The sequence below is a fragment of the Culex quinquefasciatus genome, chromosome 1 (genome assembly GCF_015732765.1).
Source record: "Culex quinquefasciatus strain JHB chromosome 1, VPISU_Cqui_1.0_pri_paternal, whole genome shotgun sequence".
NCBI classification, from domain to species: domain Eukaryota; kingdom Metazoa; phylum Arthropoda; class Insecta; order Diptera; family Culicidae; genus Culex; species Culex quinquefasciatus.
This window is the reverse complement of record NC_051861.1, coordinates 22,605,246-22,621,394: the sequence shown is the minus strand read 5'-3', so window position 1 is coordinate 22,621,394 and position 16,149 is coordinate 22,605,246. Positions and strand designations below refer to the sequence as shown.

Below are 16,149 nucleotides of genomic sequence, written 5' to 3'. Positions count from 1 at the left end.
GATGTCGCAGAACCTGCACAGCCGGAACGCTTTGAAACCGGCGCCGCCAAGATGTACATTCAATGTCGCAGCTCTTCTAAGGCCGTATCGGTGTTCCTGCCCCGAAAAAAACCAGAAAGACCATAACTACGTGCTTACCCGTACCGACGGAAAACTTATGGAGACCCTTTGGGAGAATTTGCGAACCTGTTCAGTGGTTTTGGTTTAGGGAACAGCTGGTGGCGCTGCCCCAGCAGGCGGACAGCCGCTTCCGGTCAGACTGTGCTCAAAAATCCCGACGCAGCGGTAGATACGTGGCCGCTGCAGCTGACCTACGAATCAAACAGAACGGTCAGCAGATCATCCTGGAGCAGCGGATTCACTGGCGGGGACAGGTTCGAGGCCGTCACTCCCGATGGGCAGCAAATTGCACGGTAAAAGGTGAGTCGTTTCTGGCTGCAGATCAGGGAGCTAAAATGTTGAATGATCTGAACAACTTGGATGTAGAAGTAGCCATTAAATAAGATACTTACGTTGTTTTTGGAACTTCAACATTTTCAGCAAGTAAATAGTGCACATGAAAAGATAAAATTACGGTTTTCTGAACACCAGCCGAAACTAAACAAAGATTGTTTATCCAAACACTTCTACATAAAAAAACAACAACAACATCTTCACTTCACTCTGGTGCCGCAAACATTTTGGTTTAAGCCACCTTAATTAAATAAACAACAACTTCCACTTCTAGCGCAAATTTTAATCGACTTTGTTTTGCGTTGCACTTGAACTGTCATTTGCAAAACAAACTCGCAATTAAATGCTTTTAGATTTTAGATTTTGAAGATTTTACATCTGAAATAAATTTACATGTCTTTCATACTTTCAAATTTAGGTTGTGCCAAAACAAAAATTGTGTTTCCATGAGATTCATGAATTACATTGAATCTCATTTTACATGAAGGCTGTTTAAGTGAAATACAACTCATTACATTGCTTTTCAAATTTACATTGAGCATGTTTACGTGTTAAGCATAGTTTCAGTGTTGGGTAAATTTACATTTTTTTTTCTGTGTACATCGCGTATCCTTCACTCATTCATCACACGCTGGGAAATGCCAACCGAAAAACAACGACAACATGCTTTCCATACATCTTGGCGGAACTCTGCTCATCGAGCTCAACAGCGCTTTCCCAGCGATTTTCGCTCCCGGAGCCACGAACCGTGTGATTCTGACAGTAAGTCCCAGTCGGCAAAAGTAATCCTTTTCCACTTCTCGTGTTCAGATGTTTCTGCTGTTCACTTCTTAGGACACTTTGAAGCTGTGTTTTTCTCGCGCAACTTTATTACTGCTGTGAATTTTTCATTTTCCCCGCAAGCACCATCCGTATGAATATTTATGCACTTTTCTCTTGATTTTTCTCGATCGTGCACTTGCTTTGCCGCTCATCACATATTCTAATGATGGGCATTCATCACACAAAAATATCACTCTACTCTTCGACATAAATCTTTACGACGAACCCAACCAAACAAACAGCATACGAAAATATGCTAGCACACACTCTGCTCTGCTTTGCTCACCTCCAAGCCAAGGCGACCTTCTCCTTGACCACCCCCACAAGAACAGACCTCCACCGTGGGAAAAGCGAAAGTTCTAACGACGTCCCACTCGAGAAGCCCAACAAACGTCCAACTTTCACCAGAACCAACCCGAATAATCCCTTTCAAGTGTTCAACTCCGACAACGACGACGCCGAAGGTTTTCCGCACACGTCCATTCGCGACGGCTGCTCAAAGCCGACTAACACGAGCACCCCAAAGTGAGTGCGTTTTTTATACCACTCAGCTTGTTCTTCCTCTCGTCGTTGGGTGATGGAAAAATGGGGGATTGGGGCTCCACTTCCGGCACGAGATGTCCTTACTGGCCGCGGCACGCAAACAGTGCTTTCCGGTTTGTCCTTCTTCGTCCTTCCTCAACCTGGGGGAGTTCTAAGCAACCTAACCTCAATTGCTGGCCAATAGGTCCAAAATAGGTGCATTCGCCTAATCAGGAAAGACAATTGATTGCCAAGTGCCACTAAGCCAAACGGACCCTGCCATCATTGTCCCTCCCGTTGCGTCGTCTTCGTCTTTGTCGGCCAAGGACTGCTGAAGGATTCTTGTTGTTATGTTGGTGGGTCTAGCGCGCGATTGAAGGGCTTAATTAACGATGAATGCTAGCGGCGGGATGAGCAGTCAAGCATAGAGCAACATTTAAGACTGAAATAAGTTCGATTTTTATATCAGAGGGTTCCTAGTATTTGTATGAATTTCAATTCCTGTAAATATTACAAGATCTCCAATGATTTTATCTCGAGATTTATTTGAAAGTGTACAATAAGCTGTGGGATTTTCTATGTTTATAGGTCCTTTTCAATTAAAACTCTAGTTATGTTCCACAATATATAGGAATAAGGTCCAAAAAGACCTTGAATGGTTTGATGAACCTTCTAAAGTGGATATAATCCAGGACAGGTTTTTTACAGGACTGGAATCTTCGATAATTTTGAAGTCATCGATGCACATTTAGAATACTTTGGACGTAATTTGCATATCAATTCCTGACAGGGTTGTTAAAATATCAAAATATCAGCTCTCAGCAACTACAATTATCTCGCCTGAATATTCATGCCTCAAATACAACTGCTCTTCTCTCTTCATTGAAACTCTCAGCGCCGAACATAGCCGAACACGTTTTCGTGTTTACCCACTCGCGATTGACATTTTCCTTTTCTCTCTCATTCTCGCTTCCACGAACATCATACCTCAACAGCGTTTAATCACAAAAGCCGCCACAAAACCAATTTTGCAAACGCAGTTTGAAGGGGCGTCATGCGTGGTCGGCTCCTAATCGCCATCTCGCGTTCTCTCATTGCAGTTTTCGGAAAGATTGAGAGACTCAGCGGTGAGAGCGCATAGTCGAGGAAAAGGGAAGGAGTTATAGAGAGAGAATGGCATCGCTGGGAATCACGAGACACAAGAAGAGATCTCACAAGCTATAGTGACGGCCGCTATACTCTCGGATATTTTTGGTGCAGAGATAATCTATTGATAGCTTTTCTATCACTCTTTTGCAACACTGATTCCTGACATCCTGCCTAGAACTTATTTAAATATTACCTAAGGGCCCATAATTTTAGATAGCTGCCACATTTTTGATATACCCATTGGAAAGGTCTTAATTTCCTTTATTATTATAGGTGAATTAAGAAATTATAGTTGAACCGTTTTACCCATTAAACATGTACTCAATCTTAAACACAAGTCCACGCCTTAAAACTGCTTGCGTGGCACCCTGCCAGCCGCACGATGGTTTTTGTTTGGTGCGAACAGAATGATGTTTTGTAAGCTCTCCAGTGGGTAATTAGGGATGAGAAGGACGGGATCTTTTGTTTCAGAACTTTCAGGACAATTGATGGATCGATTCGCTTTTGGGGGAGAGAAATTTAGTGCTTTATCGACGATTAATTACACACTGAACGACCTAATTTTGGGTGATTTGGGAATACTTGGGGAAGAAAAATTGACAAGCTTCGATGAGTTTAGCTTCGAAATATTTAATATTATCGAAATACGAACAAGTTCGAGTTGTCTAAATTATTGATTGGCATTGAAATAACCAATTAAATAATCAATTAACTCTGAGACAACTTTGTTTTGCATCTCAGCTTTTGTAAAGTTTTCTATCGGCTTACTTACATAGCTACAGTAAAACTTATTTTGTATCTTTTTAATTCAATTATGCAAATCCATTTTTTTTTAAGTTTTTGTCATTCAACACTGGCTAAGATCGGAGGGAAGCAAAACAGTTTAGAAAATATAATTATTTAATTTACATGCCAAACATTTACATTTGAATAGAAACATTGGATTAAAATTAATTTTACAAAAGTATCATTTTCAAAAAAGTTAAATTTTACGGAAAACATAAAAGCAGCACAAAAATGTACATCAGAAATTCACTCAAAATCAAATGATTTTAGAATAAAACCAAGCATGCTTCACTTGAATTTCCTGATTTTTAGGCCGATTTTGAAAGAAGAGGTTAACAAAAACTTTGAAAAATATTTGCAACAGCATTTGCAAAACTCAGTTAAAGATAAAAAAAATACTGTAAAAATATCATGTTTTAGAGAATACGTTGAAGAATGAACGTTAAGTACAAATCGTCAGTTGAGACAAATCAACATAGACCAATCTAAGTTTAAAATAACGTACGACAAAAACGATTGAACGCAGTCAGTTGAACTCTTCACTGTTAGCTCGTTCAAACTTCCCCTTTTTTATTGCAGCAATTAGACTCTCCAAAAACAGTCACCACTGAGCCATAAGACTGTCTCAACGTGCCCACCCACTGCCCTCCGATAACAAACAATCAACCACGACTCCGGTAAGCCATTCCAGCCGCCTGTGGAACCTGTCAATCACAATCAAAATCGACACGCGATTGAAGATGAAGTGAAATATTCTTGCGATCGCCGATAGCACGTTTTAATTGCCGCGCCAGTTTTTGGCATCAAGCACGAGGCGGAACTCAAACTGTGCACTCAGAGAATCTAGCAGACGCGCGCGCTATTTTACGCTCGTGAGTTACCCCATACTTTCGGAAAACCGAACGAAAGTGAGAGTAACTTCACACGTGCTTCAAGTTAGTACGTATACTAGCGTGTTTGTTTTGATACACTACATAAACTAGCATCAGCTTTGCGAATAGCGGGAAGAGGCGAATTTCTGGAGCGGAGTTCACTGACCACGGACAATTCTCAATCAATCTTATTTATTGCACTTTTATTGCGTTCAATAGTTTATTTACAACCTCGTTTCTACGATTGACTAATTTACAACAATCTCAATAGAAAGTTTACCGCGGTCACCGCGATGACCAGACTGCTGGACAAAACCAGCGACACTCCGGCGTCTTTGTCTGCCTTTTCGTTCTCTCTCTTCAGGAACTCGTGCAGCGGTGCATAGTACTCCAGCAGAGCGTCAGTCTTCAGTTCGGTTTCACCGGTCATAGCTTTGAGCGCTTCGGACCAGTGTACAGAACGTCCCAGGGAGAGACCTGCCCGCAGCAGATCGCCAGCTCTTGTAGAACCATCGATGTCACATTTGTGCAACGGCTTGGCCGGATCTTCAGGGTCGTATTCATCTGCCTCTTTGCAGAGAGCTTTGTGCAGTTGTAGATCCAAAATATGCGCGATGAAGTAACTGTGAAGAGCAAGATAATTAAATTCTTCATTGTAATCTGATGAAACCAAAAGAAACTTACGAAATGTACTGGCTATCGTACGGAATGTGATACTTGGCACCAGCATCGAACGCGTCTACGTCGCGATCTACCGGAGCCGAAACCATCTGGTACTCCTCCCGCAGCTCCCACCAGCGCTTGTTCCAGTCGGCAAACTCAACCTTGTTCGCAAAGATCTCCCAGCGCCACATATCAATCAGCAGTCCAAACGGCAGGAAGGCCACACGATCGAGTGCCTTCTGGAACAGAGCGTTGATGTCGTTCTCGTGCGTATCCTCGTAGTCGTCCAGCAGACCAATCTTCTTAAAGTGCTTCGGCGTAGCAACGGACAGGGCAATCGTGTCACCGACCGCTTCGTGGAACCCAGGGTTGGCACCGGCGCGCAGCGTAACAGGTTGATCCTTGTACAGAATGTAGTAGTTAATGTGGCCCATCTCATGATGAATCGTGACAAAGTCCTCCATATTCATTCGGGTGCACATTTTGATGCGGAAGTCCTGTCGATCACATAAATCCCAAGCAGAGGCGTGACAAGTCACCACTCGATCCGTTGGCTTCTCAATCACAGCTCCACGACTTTCGTCATAGCTCATACTGTTGTCCGGAAGACCTAAGCCAACGTAGAAGTCGTTGGATATATCAAACAGTTGCTTAACGGTATACTTCTTATCGATCAAAGCTTTAGTAATATCCAGATCCACCGCATTCTTAAATGGCTTGATACGATCGTACAGATTTACCCAGGACTGAGCCCACATATTGCCCAACAAATGAGCCGGAATGTTTGGATTCTTTGCATCCATCTTATCACCATATATTTTCATCAACTCCCTACGCACATACTTATGGAGCTCACCATAGAAAGGCTTCAATTCCCCCCACAAATCCTTCATTTTTTCAACGAAATTTTCCTGCTCAAAGGACTGTCTCCAGAGTGCTCCCATATCGTCGTGCCCAGCGAGTCCAGCGGCCTTATTCATCAGATGTACGTAATCATTGTAATCGTCCTTCATCAGTCGCCCAGTCTTGTCACGCCACTCCTTCCAAACATACAGCAGCTCATCGTAATTCTCCGACTTGGCCATTATTTCATACAGATGGGGATCCAAACTTAATTGACCTTCTGTACATTCCGGCTTTCCAAAGGGACAAATCACTGTCCTACTGTAAATGTCCTGCATTTTCCCAAGTGCCGTATTAAGAGCATTGAAATCATTTGATGACAAACTATTGATGGATATCTGTGTCAAATACTGCAGCTGACGCTGAACTTCCTTGTTTTCATAGTCCTCCATATTGATATCGACAAAGTATTTGTTGTAATTCTCCTGCACAAATCTTGTATTTTCGTTCAGGATCTCCGTCAACTCCAGTCGCAGAGTAATGTTCTCAACGTCAACTTGAGTTGCGTACTGCGCTTTGACCTGTTTGTTACAAGCAACCGAAAATTGCTGATTGTACGTCTCAATTATCTCCTCCATTTCTGCGTTTTTAAGTTTCTTATTTTCACGCTGCAAAAACTCATACAGTGGAGCAAAGTACTCCAACAACGCCTGACCACTGATTTCACGACCTCCGGTTAGTTTCTCCAGTGCAAGTGTCCAGTCTTCACTGTATCCCAGTTGCAATCCTTCCCTCAGCTTGTCACCTGCCGCTTTACTGTTGTAGAAGTCACACTTGTGCAACGGTTCCGAAGTGGGATCGTTCGGTTTGTACTGACCGGCTTCGATGCAGAGTGATCGGTAAAACTGAAACTCCAAGATGTGTGCCAGGAAATAAGCAATGTACTGCGAATTCGCCGGGATGTGGTATTTTGCACCGGGATCGAAATCCTCCTCAGAGCGTTGCACTGGAGCGTACACTTTCTGGTATTTCTCGCGAAGAATCCACCAGTGATTGTTCCACTCTGATTCATTTACGGCTCCGCTGAAAACATCCCAACGCCACAAGTCGATCAGATAACCGAACGGGAGGAACGCAACGCGTTCCAGTGCCATCTCAAACAGTGCGTTGATGTTGTCCGCCTCGGTATCAGCGTATTCCTCCAAAAGTCCAACCTTCAGAAGATGCTTTGGAGTTGACACGGACAAAGCGATCGTATCGCCAACCGCTTCATGGAACGCTGGAGTTGCTCCGGTTCTAAACATTTGTGGTTGATCCTTGTACAGAATGTAGTACATGATGTGTCCCATCTCGTGATGCACAGTTATAAAGTCCTCCATATTGACATTTGTGCACATCTTAATTCGGAAGTCCTCCCCATCGCAAAAGTCCCAAGCCGAGGCGTGACACACCATCTTGTGGGGCAACTTTTCAATCACTGCTTTAGGACCGTAACTCATCGCACTGCTAGGCAGTCCCATACTTTGGTAGAACTCATCGGACATCTCAAACATGACGCTCGCGTTGTAACCCAATTCCTTCATCTTGGCCGTAACGTCAACTAAACTACCTTCCGGGAAAGGTTTGATCCGGTCGTACAAGTTTACCCACGATTGTGCCCACATGTTTCCGAGTATGTGTGCTGGAATCATCTTATTGTCCCGATCCATGTGGTCAGCTAGATTGAACGAAACTTCAATATCATGTGTGTATTATTTTAACCTTCTTCCACTTACCATAACGATCCAGCAGCTTGTACCGCACGTAGGTATGCAGTTCTTTGTACAGCGGCTCCACTTCCTTCCACAATCTGTCCAAAGTGCCACGCAAATCAGAATCGTCGTATCGCGAGCGCCAAAGCTCTCCATAGTCGGCGTACCCATTCAACTTGGCCGCTTCGTTGACGTACTCTACATACTCCTTGTAGTCCGAGCGCATCTTCTTGCCCGATTCCTCACGCCAACGTCTCCAAACATACGCCAGTTCGTTGTAATCATTCGATGTGGCAAGCACGTGTTCCATTTCCGGATCTAGTGTCCACTTGGCAGCATCCCCAGAGCACTGCTGATTATCGTAAGGACAAATCTCAGCCAGTTGGTATGCGCCGTCCATTCGTCGCATGACCCTGTTGTAGTCCTCCAATTTGCTCGTCGGCAGCGCTGCAGTTCCGAGGTCCTTCAACAGTCGCAACTGCTTGCGGATCTTTTCATCCTTATAGTTCTCCACGGGCGCATCCTTGAAAAATCGCTCGTAGTAATCATTCCGGAACGCTGCGTAGGCAAGTGAGGCCGCATTCTGTAAATAGAAATCCATGACAAAGCCTGTCTTCAGCACTAAACGGCCCAAATCAATTTATCAAAACGCTCTTTATTGCCTTATTGATTTTGTGCAACGCAAACCCGTGTTCGCTCATCAAAAAGCTCGCTAAATGGACCTGTCACTATCGATACGGAGGCGATATAAAACTCCCATTAATCATCGAAATGTGTGGGGTGGGCAATTATTTCAATTTTCCCTTTATTTTCATCCTGCCATCCGACAAATTGATTGATTTGATTTATTGTACTTTGGATACCGGAGCTCATGGTACTTTATACTAACCTGCTCCACCTCGTAGTCCTTGTTCTCAGTATCGGTGGCGACGTTCCAGTTGGCCTGCACTTGCCGATTGCAGTGCTGACGAACTTCCTGATCGTATGCCTGCAAAGTGGCGATCATTTCTTCTTCGGACAGGACATCGTTAGCTACCACCTGCTGGGGTAGTGCGTTTAGTTGCTGGACAAAAACTGCTAGTGATACTAGCAGAATTGTTGCATTCTGAAAAGGGTTAATATTTGATTAATTATTATTTCAACTAGGAAGTGAGAAAATTACATTTTTATCAAATCTATTGCAACTGTACTGAACTTCACGAAAAAAAATCATATTTTATGTTATTAAAACATTACCAAATCTCTATTAAATATCTGTAAGATTAAGATTCAAAAATATTTAAATTCGGTTCACCCATTTTCCTCTAAGTTATATTGCATTATATTGCATTCGTCCCCACGATTTAACACTTGTAGCACCAACGGGGTCAAAAAAGTTGGAAATGCCTTTTTTATTTTGACTTAAGGTTAACGCATCTGTTTTGGATCTACCTTGTTGTAGGTGATTCTTGACATCCTTCCGGATCGAATGCAACAAGAATAATCCAAATCGGTTGTGTTTTCGCCGCGATACAGCCGGAATAAGTTGCATTTCCAACTTTTTTGACCTCCTTGGTGCTTCGCGTAAGTTTTGACCCCGTTGGTGCTACAAGTGTTAAAATAAAATAATTTACACTTTAAATTGTGAGCCGCTGTGAAATGTACCATCGTTAGCTATCAAAATATTTTCTTTGCGTCTGTTTATACTTATTAAAAAAATCAGGTTTATACATTAGTGATAATTTGAACATGCAATTTTTTTTATCAAAGCCAAACATTCACCAGTTCCACTAATTAACTATTGAAACACTTAGTCATGATAAACATTTTTCACTCCCCCAAACAATGCTCCCCCGCATATGCCTCCATCAATTAAGGGCAATGTCAATCAGACACCGCGCCGTCACCGTCATTGTTTATCGTCTGTATTTACACCCCCTCCTACGATCACCCCCCAAGGAGAAATGCAACTCCTCAATCCAGCTGCTTCTGTTTCGCCGGTGCAAGTGCACTCTATTGCTAAATTTAACGTTCGTCAGCTGCGCAGTTTTTAGTTACTTTCATTGCTCTTTGCTTATTCATTATTCCAACCAGGATACGCAAATTTTATCAGCTTCGGCTATCAATGATGAAGCATCAATCAACCAATTTGTACGGGTGATCTGCAGACTCGCGATAATCTCGCACCATACTGTATACCCAAAATTCACTTTCTATGGGTACTTTATCAGCATGTCTGATTGATTGATGGTTTGAACGGCTAGTTAGTCAACAATCGCCATAAACAATGCCAATAAATGTGACGATAGCCCAAATGAAACAAAATATAAAAAAAAAATCTACACCCAAATCAAAGAATTCTGACTATCAAATGCAAACACAGCTTGACAGCCGTTCAGACCACAATGCACATAACTTTCTTCGGATGTCTTCAAGCGATCGTGGCGAGGTGGTCCATTTCAAATTTTGAAGAGATTGGTTACAAACATTTATACATTTCTTGTTTGAGTGTAGCTCAGAGAGGATACATTGGGAGCTTCCATGCGTTAGAATCTTCCAAAGATTTGCGAAATGACTTTCAACTTTTCAATTACACGCCGGTTGAATCCCAAAACAAACAGGTTCTTCACTGCCCCTGATCGCATAAATATCGCATACACATTTTAATCGCTTTGGTGTTTTTAATACAGTTTGGTTCAAAACTTTGTGATCTAACAGAAAATCCAACAACATCCAGAAGTTTGTTCTAGAAATCAGGATGAAATACATTTTTTCTCGAAAACTGTTTTTTGCATATGGGACATTTATGCAAACATGGGCAATTCAGCGGTCCTCACAGCACTTACCTTCATCGTGCAGATTAGTTATGCTTCACCAAACTTCCCGAAATCTGCATTACGTTCAACTCATCTGGTATGCAGCAGTACTGTCTTCTCTCACGCAAACACTTCAACTGACAAAGCTGCGCTGAAATTTACTTCCTTTCAGAATCAGTCTGCCCTCAGCACAGTGGCCACACCGCGAACAAATCGTCCAACAATGGTCCTATTAAGTATTTCAATCACACAATTTCTCCTTCATCTCCTCCCCTTCATGCCGAAATTACACGCTTCATCCAGCAAATCTTCCACGATTTTGGTTAAACCGTTTGCTTCAGTCTCTTCTACGCTGGCTTATTCAAAAATACGTCCGCTGATTCGCACTTGGTTTCGCTGACTACCGCCGTCCGCCCATCCGTCCAATTCGGGCTCTGCACACCAACTTTCCGCTCCAACGGGCTTCGATTGACTGATGGTTAATGACTCTCAACTTCCAGTGTTATTTGTTGTTTTTTCAAACCTCCTCTGTACGCGCGAAAAGTATAGAGATAAGCGCTGCTTACACCCTCGTCAATAATAGGCCCCTCTTCCAAGAGAGCCAGTACGCTGCTGAGCTGCTCCAAGCCTGAAGTCTCCAGATAAGATACTCCCTCCCGAAAGCTCGACTTAGAAGATGCTTAGAACAACCACCCACTTAAGCCCTGCGAGCTTATTGCACTTGTTGTATATACTCAGCTCGAGCGGGGATTAAATCGGCTGGTTGCGCGCGTTGTCAAAGGAGCCGACGAAGATCTGCGAACTAGCTATAGTGATTAAGTCGCTCTGATACTACTGGGTCGATTGCTGGTGAGTTGTGTGCGCGCAATGCAGTTTTTACTCGACGTCAATATTATAAGAAACTGTTTAGTAATTGCCGGCCGGAGTAATGAAACTGTTTGCGGCTTGAGAAACGCACGCTGGACGGGACTGGGAGATAGTAACGGGATTTCAATGTAAATAGAGTTGCATAATTAGTTTATGATATCGAAATGAATGTCGTAAAATAATCAGGCGTAATCTTGACATTCCAACATCTTTGCAACTTGTAATAAAGAAAGGCGACAATGACTTTCCATTTTACTTAGTTCTAGAAATTCGATGAGATCTAATGTGTATTACCGAGCATTGCTCAGACTTTTCCACAAACAACGATGTGGCCCCATAAAAATCGTTGTTTGAACATTGAATCGATGGGAATGCATGATAGTTACTCGAACGATAACTATGTTAAGAAGCGTCCTTTTTAAAATAATATTCATTACACCGTCCAAAATTTTGTCTGCACATTCCAAATCAAATTAAACATACAGTAAAAGTTCCCTAGAAAAAATATTAATATAGAGCCGAAAAGTTTTTCCCCAAACTTTGTATGGAAAATTCGTGCGGCTCGACCATCATAATCCGCCACTCTATACAAACTTTAGAGAAAACCCGTTAGGTCTCATAATACTTTTGAAAAACTAAACTTCCGTGATCCTGAGGAACCTTTTAGCATGGATTTTTTATGATTTTTAAGTGTTAATAGGGTGTTCCAGAAAAGAACTTGATGCTGCGGAATCCTTTAGTTTTTTGCCACAGAAACATTTAAAATAAAAATACTTCTCGCGCTATGGACTTTACTGAAAATTGGAATGCTTTCATTCAAAAATTAGTTCAAATACTGAGCAATTTGAACTAATTTTTGAATGTTGTAAAACAAATTGTTATATTTTCTATGAAGGCATAATTTAAAATCATGTATGTATGTATGTATGTATTAGTACCCCCGTCTTGGCAGGACTTGGCCATGACCACAGTATGTTTCAACTGAGACGGTTTGGTTAGTAACCGACTTATATCTTACGGACCTTAAAAGATTATCATTCTCAATCCAACCATTTGTTATGATATGATTAAAAAGACAATAACATTCATGTGACTTGGGCCAGGTGACCCACGACTCCCTCATCCAGTCCATAAAATATATGAAGGCCCTGGGATTTTATTTTTTGAGAGGGGTTAGTAATTTTTTTGGGGGTATGTTTGGCGTTTGAAATGTATGGCAATAAAGGTAAAATAATTATAATGAATATAGTGAAAACAATGAGGGGTTATATAATGTATAACAAGTAATAGTTCAAATATCAACAAAATCAATAAAAGCTTAACAAGTTGTTTCGAAGCTTCTATCTGTTTAATTCGGAGAAAGAAGTTATATGGAATAGTTTATCTTGGGAGGAAAACTTATTAAAATTCAAAATACAAAAATATAAAAAAGAAGAAAAAAAATGGATGCTCGTGGAACAAAATATACAAAAAAAAAAACTGATGGCAATGGGGGCTAGATGACAAAAGCTTCGAAACATCTGTCAGTGCCTAGGGTTTAAACAACTGCCTTAATTTTGGAAACACTAATTTTATATTGGCATTTAAAACAAAAATAATATTACAAAAAACTTGACAAAATACATAACTATCAAAAATGCTTAAAAAGGGTAATTTATCCAATTGATTTATTATATCTTGGAAAATACTATCCAAAAATATTAGTGATTCCAAAACCAAGAGATTACAAATACTTAAATATTTTATTTTGAAAGTCTCCCAGATGGTTCCGAAAGTATTCCTGAAAATCAATGCAAACATTATGTCTTGTTACTTGTCCAAGATTATTTATAAAATGCATTTTAAATTTAGCCACCAGGTGGATACAAAAACTGAAAGGTTAAATGGTTAAATGGATTATTAAACAAAAATAATAGTTTTTTTTTTCAATCAGGGCAGATGTCAAGACTAAATTTCAATATAATGTTATAATCTGTCCCAATCTTGGCAGCATTAACTTTGAATTTTGGTTAAGAAAAAAAAGATTGAATAAAAATTGAAGGCAAACTACTTTACTATTGTCAAGATGAAAATGTTTTAACAGCGCTATACATTTAATGTGTGAGTTTAATTTTGGAACACTAAAAAACGGAAGCGAATGACTCACAGGGTTAATGTTTCTCAAATAAAATCAACAAACAACAACAACTTAGCAAAAACGTTATTGATGCCAATGTTGGAAAATAACAACAAATATATCTTTATTTATTTATTTTTTTGTAATCTCCCAGATTGTTCCAAAAGCGGGGCTAAAATTTAATGTTATGATTTATATCTAAAACTAAACAAAGCTCCATAGAATATTCGTATAGACACCAGATGGATCCAAAAACTGTTGAGTTAACATTTTGAATGAATTATAGAAAACAGAAGTGAAAGTTTTAAACATGTTTTGTTCACACCATAGTATTGGTCTCAAACTAAAACTAAAAAAACGAAAAAGAACTTCAAAACATCCATCAGGCTATGAAACAAAAAAATAATAACCAAACTTAAGCTATTTATTGCACAAATTAGATCGGAGATCGTAAAAAATCACTGGAAAGTGAAATAATTATTTCAATGAATAACAAGGTAGCCATGAAATTATAAGTTTCTTGAAAAAGAACGTTGCCATGACATTGACAATAACAACTTCAAATATTTTTTTTCTGTTATGTAATTAATACATGAACACTAAATAAGTACCCAAAATGGAAAGAGCTCACCGGTATAGGACAACAGGAACCAAAACAGCCGTTCTACCGCTCCGGAATTTCCACCAACAGCGTCTAAAGGCTCTGCTTCTTAGTAGAGGTCCTTTTCTTCTGTTTTCTTTGCGTTGAGCTTCATCAAAGAACTCTAATTCACAAAATCACAATTTCCACTTTTATGGAACCTAGATGTGTTCCAGCACAAAAATCCTGAGCCCCAGAAACACTCCGAGCCGAAAACCGAAGATGTGTCCAAAGCTGCCACCGTAATTCCAACGCCAAAGACGACGCTCATCAGTCGGAAACTACACTTTTCTCCGCCACCAATTTGATATTCCGTCGCTTAGTGCCTCTTCAATCCAGCATTCAAAAACCGACTCTCCACTTCCCGGACTATCCACATTTTTAACTAAACTTTCACTAAAAATACTAATACATAATATTAAAATGAGAAATGAAAATAAAGAAGGCATAATTTAAAATCATAGCTATAAATCCCACCAATAATATTCTGCATTTATATTTATCTAGGAAGTCATCATTTAGCATTGGCAGCATGATTTTAAGATTAAAAAATGATATAAATTGTCGCCGTCGTGCCAACTTGTCGTACGTGCATTTTGGGCCAAATTGAGTTAAGAACGCCATTTTGTGCAGCTCACAATGCCTCACCTTTTGACCCTCACAGATCCCCAAAATTCGATTTCAATACTGAGATATTCAACGAAATCCAAAAAAACTCCGTGCATTTTTGTCACTTTACATATGAAAGTAGTTTCAATCTTGTCGTGCTATCTTGACACAGCCTGAAAATTGCTGTAAGTGCGACAACTTGCCAAAGGGATTTCAGGCCAGAACGCGTTTGATACACGTACATGTTAGCAGACTTCCGTAAACATTTGTAATAATAACTCGGGACTCCAGCAACCAACTTCAACCAAACTACGGGACAATGCACATCATGGTCAGCCAAACAAAACGTGTTTGTTATTGTTTTCGTTGCGTGCTTTCGTTTTTGTTTTTTCAAGGTCAAACATTAAAACGCGTTTTTCTCGGAACGTCAAAATGGCAGGTGCGACAAGATAGCACGACGACGGCAATGACACGAATGTTCTTAAACTGGACACTGACCTGCATCCATACTTTTCTGGCAAATTTCATAAGAAACTGCTTTTTAACATGCTCGTGTTTACTGTGTAAAAGGTAAAATGGAAATGAGCAACTCTCTACGAAATTTTTATTTGGCTCAAATTTTGTGGGGACCTACCCTATGACCAAATAAGCTATTTTGTGTCATTGGTTCACCCATACAAGTCTCCATACAATTTTGGCAGTTGTCCATACAAAAATGGTACGTACATATTCAAACAGCTGTAACTTTTGCGTGAATTTTCTGATCAATTTGGTGTCTTCGGCAAAGTTGTAGGTATTGTTCAGGACTACGGAAAAAAATAGGTACGCGGATTTTTTTTGTTAATTCAAGACTAACATTTTAAATGGAGGTAATATTCAATGTTTGGCCCTTTTAAAATGTTAGTCTTGATTTAAAAATTTCCAAAATATTTTTTTTCGAAAAGATCGGAAAATTTCACGAATTTTTCATGTTTTAACATTGAAAATCGGATCATTAGTTGCTGAGATATCGACATTAGAAAATGGAGGGTTGTTTCGGTGAGACTTAGAAAACATTAATTTTCCTGTTTCTTTTCCTTAAAGCGGCTGTATCTCAGCAATCCGAAGTCCAATCTTCAATGTCTCTTAGACAATTTCATAGCGAATTTTCTGAAATTTTCAAAAACAATATTTTTAGAAGTGGTCACTCATGGTCACTATTTTTAAAAATCGAAAAACCGCAAATATTTCGCTAAAATCAAACTTTCGGTGGCTATATCTT

At 40.3% G+C, this 16,149-nt stretch overlaps 2 protein-coding genes across 3 annotated transcripts in view; both read right to left on the bottom strand.

Annotated features, from left to right (window-relative positions):
- Positions 1-1,774, bottom strand: part of LOC6035562 (soluble guanylate cyclase 89Db) — a 32,269-nt gene extending 30,495 nt beyond the window's left edge. For both annotated transcript variants that reach the window (XM_038248656.1, XM_038248655.1), the window contains exon 1: positions 1,562-1,774. The gene's annotated coding sequence lies outside the window, so the exon portion shown is untranslated. The remainder of the gene's footprint in view (positions 1-1,561) is intronic.
- Positions 1,775-4,790: 3,016 nt separating this feature from the next.
- LOC6035560 (angiotensin-converting enzyme) lies at positions 4,791-11,262 on the bottom strand. Its single transcript, XM_001845664.2, has 5 exons — positions 10,687-11,262; positions 8,751-8,966; positions 7,886-8,444; positions 5,289-7,827; positions 4,791-5,227 (listed from the first exon to the last, which is right to left on the bottom strand). The coding sequence occupies exons 1-5, from the start codon at positions 10,690-10,692 to the stop codon at positions 4,858-4,860; spliced, it is 3,690 nt and encodes a 1,229-aa protein (XP_001845716.2). The 5' UTR covers positions 10,693-11,262; the 3' UTR covers positions 4,791-4,857.
- Positions 11,263-16,149: the final 4,887 nt, after the last annotated feature.

What these genes read in the sequence shown, in the direction of transcription:
- LOC6035560 (XM_001845664.2), bottom strand. An exon ending in AGGACTACGAGGTGGAGCAG is followed by an intron (nt 8,445 to 8,750) that starts GTTAGTATAAAG and finishes TTCTATTTACAG; the next exon opens with AATGCGGCCTCACTTGCCTA. An exon ending in CAAGCTGCTGGATCGTTATG is followed by an intron (nt 7,828 to 7,885) that starts GTAAGTGGAAGA and finishes CGTTCAATCTAG; the next exon opens with CTGACCACATGGATCGGGAC.